Source organism: Tamandua tetradactyla, chromosome 18, assembly GCF_023851605.1.
Source record: "Tamandua tetradactyla isolate mTamTet1 chromosome 18, mTamTet1.pri, whole genome shotgun sequence".
Classification (NCBI taxonomy): Eukaryota; Metazoa; Chordata; class Mammalia; order Pilosa; family Myrmecophagidae; genus Tamandua; species Tamandua tetradactyla.
Genome location: NC_135344.1, coordinates 66,861,470 through 66,873,801, shown reverse-complemented (window position 1 = coordinate 66,873,801; position 12,332 = coordinate 66,861,470). Strand labels below are relative to the sequence as shown.

Here is a 12,332-nt window from a genome sequence, read left to right as displayed (position 1 = left end):
CTGCAGATGTAATTAGCAACAGATGAGGTTCACGTACCGTTGGCTCATGTCCGCAGCAACAAGACTAAGTATGCTCACCTGGCCAAGTTGACAACTGACTCTAACTACCACACCCTGCTTGGAGCTGCTGCACTTCAGCCCCCGCCTCCCATTGTCCCTCGGCCTCCTCCCCTCGTGTGTCTGAGTCCCCACTCCCCTGCTGATAAGGACACCAGTCTTATTAGATTAAGGGCCCACCCTACTCCAGTATGACTTTGTGTTAACTCAGCCGCTAATTCCACCTGCACAATCCTAATTCCAAAGAAGGTCCCATTTGGAGGTACTGAGCATTAGGACTTCAACATACATATTTAATAGTGGGATACAATTCAACCCATAACAGATGAGTGTGCAATGAAATCATCTTCATTGATGAATTGGCCTTCCTCTGTAGTTTAAACGCATTAGCATCAGAATCACCTTTTTTAATTTAAAAAAATTACACAAATATGATAAATAAAACTTGGAGAAGAATAAAGCTCTTTTGGCTATAGGAGAAATGAGGGCTCAGAGTCCTGTCTGCTCAGCCTCTGCAACCCCCTGGACCAAGGTCCCTAACATTCCCCTCTAAAAAATCCTAAGATTTCTAGGAATTCAATTTGAAAGCCAGTGGTCTTTGTGAATTAGTGAACATTTCAAATGATTAATTTTTAAATAGAATTTTATAACTTCCAATTATAACACAAAGTTTAGAGCAGATGTGCTTTAAACATGACTTTAAAAGAACAAAACTGATTCAAATTAGTTGCATCTATTCATATAAGTCTATCTAGCCAACAAAACATTGCTCTTTGTTCAAGTCTCAACATGGACTGTACCCCTCAGTCAGAAAAGGGGTGCCTCCCTGCTGCTTTGGTAAAAAATGTACATTTTTCCATCAGGTGGAACATTATTTAATGGTAGTCTAAGTGTCTGCTTCCTCCACTAGAGAGTGAGCTCTCTCGGGGCAGAGATTCTTTGTGTCTTCCCCATCTTCATCTTTCCTGTACCTCTCACAGTGCCTGGCACATTAGTAGTGCATCAGTAAATACGTATTTGAGTCCCCAAAATATTTTGCAAATTTTATAAAATTACTTTACCTAGCAAAAGCTTTCTTCCTGAGGAGCTAAAAAATAATAAATAACTAGCAGTTATTGTTGCAGGAAGCTGGCGTGGGCACTTTTGTGAGGTGCTGAGCCATTGTAATCAGGGAAGGCATTTGACAAAGAGACAGATGAGCACCTGCCACAGACATGGTGGAAAGTGCTTCAGTGCCTTCCAGTTGGGCCATCTAGATGAGCCCTGTGTGCCCCAGTACTCCATTCCACAAATATTTGATGGCTTTCCATATTTTTCATGCTCTCTGAAATACAAAACAAGAGCTTCAACATGCTGAGTTTAAACCACATGGATTCCAAAATTCAAAGCAGTAGAGAGGTAAACATACCAACTCCAGAAATCCAGAACAAATCAGTAGCAACCCTCAATGGTAAAAAAAGGGGAAGATAAGTCTGCAAGGAATATTCACCTTGTCCTTACAATACCCCAGGCAGTGGGCTAGAGACTTTAACACATGTTGTTTTATTTGCCCTCAAAACAGCTCTGTGGCAGAATGGTGTCCAAGGTCACGGGACACATAAGTGCCTGATAAAACAGATACGACATGAATAACGTTTGACAAGATAATTATGCTCTGTGTCCTCAAGGAAGCTGTCCATTCATATCTGTCTCTAGTTTCTCAGCAACCATAATTAATGATAGCAGGGCCTGGAGTTGCAGAGGGCCTTTGTTTTACTGATTCTCTTATTTAACTTTTTCTCTTTTTTTATAAGGGGTGATGAGGAAGAGAGGCCAATTCTTCTTGGTGGGCATAGCCAATTTCTGAGTAACTAGTTTTTGTTTTTAGAATCTGTGTGCACCCAGAAAAATATTTGATATAAATAGGTCAAGCACAGATGTATCACTCTCTTGGCCCAGCCATTTTACATGTTCTTTGGAGGCTTAGGGCACAGGTGTCTCCTTGGCCAAGCTCTTTCAAGGAGATTTGGTCTTTAAAACCATCATGGACCGATGACTAAGATAGAGTGGGAGAAAGGAAGATTCTAATCATACTTGCTTACTTGATTTTGTGGGGTGCCAGAATGTTCCCAATTTTCAAATAAGTCAACATGTTTGCAAAATACCTTATTTGTTCAATAAACATTTGAAGAACAGATTTTCGGCAAGAAGGTAGTTGTAATCATCTTCTACAGAGGGTTGTAGAAGAAAGGATCAATCCAATTTAAAAGATTCAGTTATCGGTTATGTTATGAAGCCAATAACTGAATTCTGACGGCTGTATCCGAGGAATATTGTTTTGGGCACACCAGGGCCGGACAGCTTTCCTCATGCACCTGCAGTGAATCATTGTGTCCAGTGAAGGGCAGACTGGAAACAAGTGCTCAGAGTAGCCTGGTAACCTCAAAGCTAGCTCTTGAAAGTATAACTCGAAGTTCTTGGGGGCATGTAGAGCTATTACTTTACCTGATAAAATAAATGCAGAGCAAAAACTCTAGGGTTTGTTTTGAACTTTCAGCCCTAAGAAGTGTGTTTTGGGCTTGATAAGAAACTAAGGAATATCCTCAGTGAATGAGGTTTCCTCCAGGCTGGGGCAGCAGACAGAATGCTTATTCCCGAAGCCCTTGAGGTAAAACGATCCAAGCTTTTCTCAGACAATGCAGCCTTTGTGAGAACCAGCTGTCTCAGGAGATGGCTCAGTGCTGTTTGACAGAGGCTTGCATGTTACATAGATACGCCTGGTTTTATCTAACGGGAGTGAAACTGCAGATGGGATTGAAGGCGTCTAGCTAGGAATGCGGTCTAGCACTGCGGGTAAAAAACACAGGCTACGGTTTCAAGGGCGCTGGGAAGAAGTACAGGTTTCAATGCTGGTTTATTGTACTTCGAAGTCTGTCTCTGCCTCCTGAAGCATGGACGACTCATATGTTGAATTTGCAGGCCTTATCTGAAACTAACTGATAACCCAAGAGCGTGTGCGGGAGACAGATTAATTCCACTTTAATTCTGCCTGGTAATAGCATCCACGGCAGTGAAACCTGGCCTTCAGTCCCCCCAGAAGCAGCTCTGTGAGCCTTGGCAACAAATGGGGTTTACCTGGTTTCAGGTTTGGTGAGGGAACAGCCATCGCTGCCTCCAGGGCCCACCTGCGAGTGGCTGCGGCGTGGGAAATCCTGGGCGGCGCGCAAAGCGCATGCTGGGCCTCCTGCATCTCCTCTGCCACGAGTCCCCGTGGATTCCTAAGTGGAGAGTGGCGGCTGCATCTCGACTTTCTTGTTTTTCCCTCGTCTGACTTTTGAAGCGGACCTTCTTAGAGTCCCTGCTTACCCTCTTCCTCTCCTCCCGCCACACAGTCTCTTTTTTTCCACCACTCGCCCGACCTGACGTTGGTGACTACGGAGGAGGTGGCAGGAACTCGGAGGGGTCACGGCTAATCTTCCTGACCTACCCTCCTGGAAGGCTCACTTCACCTGACTTTGCACAGCCCTGGGCACCTGGAGGAACGTGCCGCTGCTGGCAGGACAGTATGGGGCATCCTTTTGGGGGTGTGTTTCATCTTGAGCGCGGCTCCTACTGAGGAGGGCATTGAGGCACGCGAAGCTGGAGGTCAGCGCTCGCTACGGGCAGGGCCTGGCAGGGAGCCTATCTCCCGTTCCCTTGGCCAATGGCTCTCTTGTTATTCCAGGCTGCCTTTAATAATACCTGTTGATCGTTTTTCCAACAATAATTATTTCCGTGGTGTACAATTGCAACTGACTTAAACAGCCAACCGACTTAAACAGCATCTAATTCTTTTCTTCTGTATTACCAAGGGCAAGGTAAACTAACTTTCATTTCATTCAACTTTCAAAGGCACAAAATGGCCTTTATTCATGTCATGCTCATGATGTCAGTATTTCCTGGCCATAGAAATTAAGCTATGGTCCTAAAGGGTAACCATCTTTTCACGAGGAGCATGGACTGGAAAGAAAACACAAACTGAAATTAAAAGTATTTGACAGCTTGCTCTTTAAAAACAAAGCAGTGTTTTTCTCCATGGTTTAGTTCTGCACAAGCTCTAGTGTTAGCCTTTTGGAAAATTTCTGCCTAAGAATTCCCTTTTAAAAAAAAAGCACACTTGTTCGATGCAGAACAGCCAGTGTCCATCGGGAATGACACGTATCTGTATTTTCTACTGTGAGCTTTAGTTGACAGCAAGGCTGGATCACAGATGTTTGCTAGAGGCAGCTGGGCAGTAAATTGGAGAATTTATTTTCTCCAAGGACACACTGGTAAATAAGAATGCACTCCACACGGATAAGCCCAACTTGATGTTATCACACTGATTTTGCCTGACAAATACACATGACTTTAAAGTAACTGTGTGGACCCATTCTTTTTTATTCCTGTTTTAGTTTGCTAAAGCTGCCAGAATGCAATATACCAGAAAATGAGCTAGCTTTTATAAAGGGAGTTTATTTAGTTACAAATTTACAATTCTTCAGAGGAAAAGCAGGTAGCTTTCATCGAAGTCCCTCTGTCCCATGGGAAGGGACACAGGACGTCTGCTGGGCTTCCCTCCCAGCTTCTGGGTTCAAACAGCTTTCCCTGGGGCAATTCCTTTCTGCATCTCCAAACTTCTGGGTCTGAGCAGGCCCTGAGCTCTCAGCTGCATTATAGCTACATGGAGCTCCTTTGAGCTGTGCTGAGGTGTTTCTCTTCTGAACTCTCCCTTAAGCTTCCCTCAATTGTGGAAGGCCCTTCCCTTAGCTGACCACAGATGTAATCAGCCATAGATGAATTTCACATGCAAATGATTTAAGTCCACCTCAACAGAACTGGGCACCATCACCTGTCCAAGGTGACACCTGAAACTATCACAATTCCTTTCTCTTTCTTCTCCCTCAAGTCTATAACATTACAAAAGAAGAAGCCAAAACTTGAGGATAAGCAGTTTGATTCACATACAAAGACATTCAACTTATCCCAAATGGTTTGGCGCATCTAGCCAAGCCCCTGAGCTGGCACTATAGATGGAAACCCAAGAAGACTCCTGCCCCAGCTGAGAGGATATTAGCTAATGAGTCAAGACTATAACTGAAAAAGTAGTCCTAGACACGGTAAAACCTTAAAGGAGCAGAATGCTTAAAGACTGGAATGTTATAGTTAATTTATTTTTCTGATTAAAGTAGAATTTTGTAGGTGATACAATTTCAAGTCATAATTTTAATGAAAGACCCCCACACACATACACACACCCCAAGTACTCCTCGGCTTCTCATTGTGATGTATCATTGTTAAAAGAAATAAAACTCGACACTCACACTGACCATCTTGTTCAAGTTATCCCTGTTCCCATTCGTTTCATGACTGAAACCATAAATCCCTTACAGGCGCTTTGCTCTCCCATCTGCAGTGATCGGGTTGATGAAGGCTTCAGCTTCCTCCCATCCCCTGGTTACAGCACCCCACCCCCACCCACGGGTGCTAGAAATGACCACTATTGGAAGATCTCACACTCAGAGGCTTCCACTTCCACAGACTCAGACCCATTTTCAATAGGTGTTGAGAGAAACCACCCAATGTGAAAACAAGAGCATAATTGGTCGGGGAGCGAGAAGACACAGATTGCACCCCACATGCCACTGAGTGGCCCTGGGGCCTGGGATGCCACTTCCTAGTCAGGGCCCAGATTTTCTGAGATGGAAACATGGTATCTGCCCTGCCTCACAGAGTCCACTGGGGATCAGCCAAGCATGTGAAAGTGCTTTGAAAAACAAGATAATAGTTTAAGTAGGCAGGTTTTTTTGCAAAGGCAGTCAGGATGGCCTCCAAAAGATCTTCCTGGCCTTGGGTGGTGAACTCACCCAGGCCTGGTTCTCCCGAAACATCTGTTACAGAATGAGAGGTTTCTAGAATTACAAGAGTAGAAGTTAATAAAGTGGCGCCCACTTATTCAATAGAAAGAACAGCATTTTTTGTTATTCTTTTACTTCACTGAGGGATGGATTAACAAAGGAGCTGGCGAGGGAAAGGAGGAAGTAGTCTAAGAAAATTACTGTCAGGGTGCCTATAATGCACCTGGAGATACTAGACTTAGCTTTATAATAAGAATGGGACAGCAAAACAAGGCCTGTTGTATGATTAAATATTGCACAAGTGGTCATTACGAAAACAAACTGTTGAGTCCAGAGCTGATTTTCGCATTACAACCCAATCTGATCCAATCCATGTTTTTCTTTTTGTTTTCTATTTTATGGAGAGAGACTTAAGAACATTCAATGTTCTCTAACCACCATTTAAGGAATACGCTACTCCTTGAAATGTTCAGTCATGCTCAGCCCCATCTGTCCCAATGTCAGTAATTGAGCCAATCTAAAATGTGCATGTCTACATTTGTATGTTTGAGATGGATTTCTCCCACTCTGTCCCACTAAACTGTAAGCTCCAAGCAAGCAGGAACACCGTCTTGCGTCTTACCATATCATGTCCATCTGTACAGTGCCTGGCACATGGTATTCCCTCAGTAAATATTTGATGAATGAATTAATGATCCCCAGAACCCCAACAACTGCCCCCACTGCTGCCTTCCTAACAGCTCTCCATAGCTCACTACTCCTTTCCAGATCCTTTAGCTTTTTAGGCCTTGGCTTTGTGGATTGGGCCAGCCAGCTAAGGTTAACTGCCACCATTAACCAGTAAAACAGTAACTGCAAGTCTAACCCTGGAAGATATGTGCTATATCCAGGGCTCTTCTGAAACTTTCTCTTACCAGGCTGGGCTGTTTTATATGCCTGGGAAAATTGCTACCCATATATTTCATTCACTGTTGCCACTGGACCCTTCTTAACCTGGAATTCCCCAGGAGAGGTATTTTTCTTTTTACTCTGCTGAAAGTTGGCACTGATCATTTTAAGAATAGTTTCAAAATGACAGATTCTTCTTTCTTTTTTTTACCTCATTTCTTTAGCAAATTTCAGGCTTTTACTTTCTACTTTCTACTATTTTCTGTTTATTAATTTTTTTACTTCCTCAAGGCATAGGTAACAAGCATGAAGTTTATTTTCAGGGAAAAAAGGGTTATCTCAGATGCCAAGTGTGTGTCTAATAGGAAAAAAATAAATAAATAAACCCACCAAACTCCATTTTAAAAATCTTCTTTCTTAAAATTAAAGTGAGTTTGTAATTCTCTAGAAAAGAAAGAATGGATGGAAAGAAAATAAGAGATGTCACCTGCCTGTCCCAAGCCCTCATGTTTCCTTCATTCATTGGTCCAAATAGACATCTCCCACCCTATGCCTAAGAAATATCATCACGTGGGCACTGAAAATGCAAACAATCCTGGAGCCAGCTGGGAATTTCCATCAAGGAACATGATGGCAAGAGCCTGGCAAACAGAAGGGCCAAAACTCCACCCCACATATTTTTGCACTGAGTCTAGGACTCTTGCCAAACCTTGTTGAATGAAGAAAGATGGCCCTTGTTTTGCTTTCAAGAAGACATCCACGTTAGCCCCTACCTTGGTGGCTGGATTTTGCCCAGATGCTCATTGGAAACTGATTTCTCCTTATTTGAGAATCTCTGTCTAAATCAGCTGCTCTAACTATGGCAGTGTGTTGGTCAGGTATGAGGGTGTAATTGAGAACCATTAGCTCAGTGTTTGGAGGCATATCAGAGCAGCTTGATTGTCTTTGCTAGTCCCCTGCAGTTATGGAGTCTAAGCCAGCAAATTGGAGACCTGGGTACCTTCATCCTAAGCTCCCATGAGTAATTCTTAGATTTGCTGATATCATGATCGTTCCCTTCAGCAAGATAATTCAGAGAACTATCCACAAACCTCAGAATTTGCCAGTAACCACGTGCTCACTTAGGAAGTGTCTGCTCAACATATCTTCTGCCATCTGGGGCAGGTCATCCAAAGACCATACCTGTCCCAGGCAACCAGGATATACCGTCACCTTTCATAATCCAGACTTTGTTTTTTCCCTCTTCTCCTCTGGCCCGGACGAGTGTGGCTCTTCCCCCTGGCACACCATAGAGGAAGCCTAGTGCTCTGATCCCGTATAATAAACATTTATCGACTGCTTACTCCATATCAGACACTGTCCTCAGCAATTCACATCCATTAAACTTGCTTAACCTTCACAACAGCCCTAGAAATAGGTACCGTGAACTGCATTTTACAGGTGAGAAAACAGAGCCTCGGTGCCTTTTCCAGGGGAGTAGCTCGTAGGAGTTGGAGCCAGGCCTCAGGGCAGGCTCAGGGGGTGCCGCAGTCTTCCTTTCAGTTCATGATATCCATTGTGCATTGGAGATGACAAGAAAAGGAGAGGCGGCCTCACACAACTGATCTATCAGTTAAAGGGAAACAGGATAACCATCCCTAAAGATTTTAAAAGCCAATTGGGGGGAAAGAGAAGTGAAATGTTAGGCCTGGGGAACTGCTACCAGGTAGCTGTCAAAGGGATTCCTTGTTCTCTCCGAGAGGCCAGGCGGTTTCCATTTCTGCAGCTCAGCTCTTTGGTTTGACTGGTGACCTGTGAGAGAATTCATCAGTGCCCTGAGTTATGCATGTGGGAAAGCTGAAATGTTTGAGTAGTTCCTAGGTTTAATGTGCTTCAGAAATCACTCTCAAGCCTGGCAGTTTTAAACAGAGGAGCAAATGTTTAGAAAGCCCTGGGCCAAAGATAAAGTTTCTTTTCCCTTTGTTTTCTTCTCAACGGAATTTGTGGGGAATGAGGGAGAGAAAAGGAGACCTAATTCCACTCTGCTGCCTTCCAACAACCACAAAAGGATTGCCTAAATCCCTTGCTACACCCCCCGCGAAGACTGCATCTGAAAAGTCTCCCCGCTAGCAGGGACGGCGCACGCACCATGGCTTCTTCCCCTTCCTTCCCCTACTCGGAGGGCGTGTTAGGAGCTGCCCGATGGGCTCCAGCAGCGGCAGCTGGTCCCGAGGGCTCAGCGGGGCAGGGAGGGCCCCTGGAACAATGTGGACCCGGGGAGGCCCCGAGCTCACCAGCCCGTCTGAGCACGCCTGTCCCTTGAAAGGTCTCGCCTTAGACTGCACGAGGCACAAGAAGCAGCTTGCAGAGGGGAATATTTTCAGCTCGGTGCTCAGGAAATTCAGTCTATACCGACAATAACACTGGTCTGCTGAGTGTAAAAGCTGGGACGGTGGTGGCGTTCCCTAGGCAACAGGCTGAAAATGTTCATCCTTAGAAAACCTTTCAACTTGCCATGGCTCTCTCCTGACAGTACCAGTGGCTGAGCTCCGGGAAAATAATGAAGGATGTGGATGGGATATGGTGAGTGCTGAGAGAACCCCCCTCCACATTAGGCTTGTTTTCCTTTGTTGTCGTTCTCGTGTTTGGATTTGGATTAGAGAAACGAGCCAGCCGACCCTGACTGCTGACTCCATGAGTCTATAACTGTACCAGTCCACACTTGAGTAGAAGGGGAAAAAAAAAAAAAAGAAGCAGCTCTTTGTTCTCTTGGTAACATTGAGTGCTGTGGTGGGAAACTCTGCTACTCCCAAGGAATATGCATGACGAGCATGTGGTTTTCCATGTCATTTTACACTTTAACACAGGCCCCTCTGTCACCTGAACCCAGATGCAGCAGTTGGGTCTGTGTGTGCGTGTGCAAGTGTGTGTGTGCAGCGTACCGTAATTATTACAAATAATAAGTCACTTTGCTTTACCAGACGAAATCTCAACAGTGAGACCTACGTGTAAATTTCTTGTATGTTTGCTCTCTTCAGTTCTAGGGAAAATCCGAACTGCAGTGGGCAGTGCCCAACTTCTCATGGCCCAGAAATTCTACCAGTTCAGAGAACTGTGTGAAGAAAACCTGGTATGTAACTTTCCCCGTCACCACCATTGCCCTGCTAGTACCATAAGAACTCCCCAACACGACAGGCCGCCTGACATAGAGCAGAAGGGAACAAGCCAGGGTCCATCAGATCGTCTCACCTGCAAGAGGGAGTTTTCTCATGAACCTTATTTCTTGCGTGTCCTTCTTAAAATTCAAAAACACTTACTTTACAATTAAATAATCATGGAAGAAAAATCCAATCAAGTTAAAACTCCATTTCCTGTGGTTTTTTTTTTAACTGAAAATTTTCCATTTTTCCGGCTCTCGTGTGGCATTTCTGATTTTATTCTGTCTGACCAAAATATAGAAAAGCCTAATATATCAAAACAGTATTATAAAAAGAAATCATTTTAGAGAGTGATTTTCTTTCTAAAATAGCAGCCAATGACTATTCCCTAAATAAATTCAAGGGTCAGAGTTTGAAGGCATCTCAAAGTGCAGATTTGATTTCCCTGAGACAAATGAGTAAGGCAGTCTTCTTGAAAATAGACTAAAACAAAGGAAAACACTTTCTCAGAAATTCTATTCTGGATTATGAAATAAATTATATTACTGAGTTTATTGATAAGTGAATTTAATTTAACAAATATTTTATTGAGCTTCAGCTATGTGGCAAGTACAGAATTCCTGCTAATTCCTGCTAATTTGCAAACTCGTCAATGTGTCACAGATTCTTTGTTCTTTTAAATCTAAGATAGCTTGCATAAAGCCGTATTTCTCAAACTGGTCATATGTAGGCACTATAGGGCAAATACAGTACACCTTGTTCAAAGAAACAGATAATGAGCCAGTGTGCTATGAAGTAGAATGTAAAAATATTGTGCAGATTTTAAAAGATAAAATTGCAAACAAAACTGTTAGAAAAATTTGCAACTTCTAGGAGACGTTAACCTGGTTGAAGCTGGTCTTTTGATGTTTTCCAATTCCTGGGCTATAGCTTCCCATTATTCCTTAGGTACAGGAGGAACTTGGTGACGAAATGTGAGAAGCAGTTAGAAGTAGAGGGAAGCAGAGCTGCCACTGAGGCTGGTCAAACCAGGCCCTGGCAGGGATGGTGACCTCAAAATCACAGTACCAAAAAAATCCTCAAAACCCCCCCGTAGAGTTGATAGTGACATTCTTTTCACTGCACTTCTACAGACGAGGAAAATGGGCTTGGAAAAGCTAAGGAAATTCGGCCAAACCACATGGTAAGAGGCAGAGCCAAGATGCAAATCCAAGTCCGTTTGACCTCATGCTCCCTGTAAATCCCGCCCAGGGTTTGCCTTCCACTCCCCACCTCATAGCAAGGACCTGCTTCAGCTTTGTCTGCAAGGGAAGCAGGGTGGCCTGGCAGATGCACGGCTGCAGAAAAGCAACACTGAGCTTTTTAGTGTTAGATTGGTCTAGACACAGACCAGCCCTCCTTTCTTGAGCTCTTACTCTGGGGAGGAGAAAAATAATAGCTGCTTATTTGGAAACCACTTACACATTATCCCAGATGAGACTCTCAGGCTTAAAACGAGTGGATGAGTTGGTTTTTCCCAACAAAACTGAATCCAGGAACCAGCCCTCCTTATCTCTCCACATCCTTCACGATGGCCTTGTTTGGGTTAAAGAGAGAGCTGCGGCTTCTTGGGCAAGGGAGGTCACATGACACACAGGATTCGGGGTCGGAGTGGCTGTAATTTCTTCATTCATCCTCTCGATGATGTGGGAGCAAGGCAGTTCTTACTGAGGGGGAATACATTGCCCAAGATATGGAGTTAAATAAACACTTTGGACCCATTGAATTCTTTCATGCATCACTGCACTTAAATCATTTAGTGAAGAACACTTTTCACTGAACCCCAAAATACGAGCAGTTTAGTTTTTAGTTACCAAGCAGAGAAGGTCAGACATCTTGGGCGATCATAAAGTTCCATCTAAGAGGTCATTTGTCAAAGCTATTATCTGTCTATTCTGAGCCTAGATATTGAGAAACATTTTTTTGGTAGCTTATTAAATCAAAATACTACAGAGGAACTCTTTTGTAAAGTCAAGTGTCTTTAGACTAGATTTTAGTACTGAACCAAGCACTTACAAACATCAAAACCTACTTCTTCCCATGAATTTCAGAACCATGAGTTTTTCTAGAACTATGAATTTATAAATATGTCTTTATTCATATTTAAAAATTTTTTCTTGGGCTGCCACATATATATAAAACAAAATTTCCCATTTTAACCATTTTTACATGTACATTTCAGTGGTGCTCATTACATTCGCAATGTTGTACTACCAACAGCACCATCCATTTTGATAATCCATAAATCCAAATAGAAATTCTGTGTCCATTGCACAGGAATACCCCATCCCCCTCCTGCTGCCCATATTTGTATTTGTTTTGGTGCCAGACCAGGAATACTAGTCCATCAAGGACT

At 43.5% G+C, this 12,332-nt stretch overlaps 1 protein-coding gene across 15 annotated transcripts in view; it reads left to right on the top strand.

The window, feature by feature from the left end:
- DLGAP1 (DLG associated protein 1) overlaps positions 1-12,332 on the top strand; it is a 1,070,811-nt gene that overhangs the window by 1,049,722 nt on the left and 8,757 nt on the right. For all 15 annotated transcript variants that reach the window (XR_013165255.1, XR_013165259.1, XR_013165262.1 and 12 more), the window contains one exon: positions 9,818-9,909. Coding sequence is in view for 2 of the 15 variants with exons in the window: in XM_077135901.1 (XP_076992016.1) it covers positions 9,818-9,909 (92 nt within the window). In the remaining 13 variants the exon portion in view is untranslated. The remainder of the gene's footprint in view (positions 1-9,817; positions 9,910-12,332) is intronic.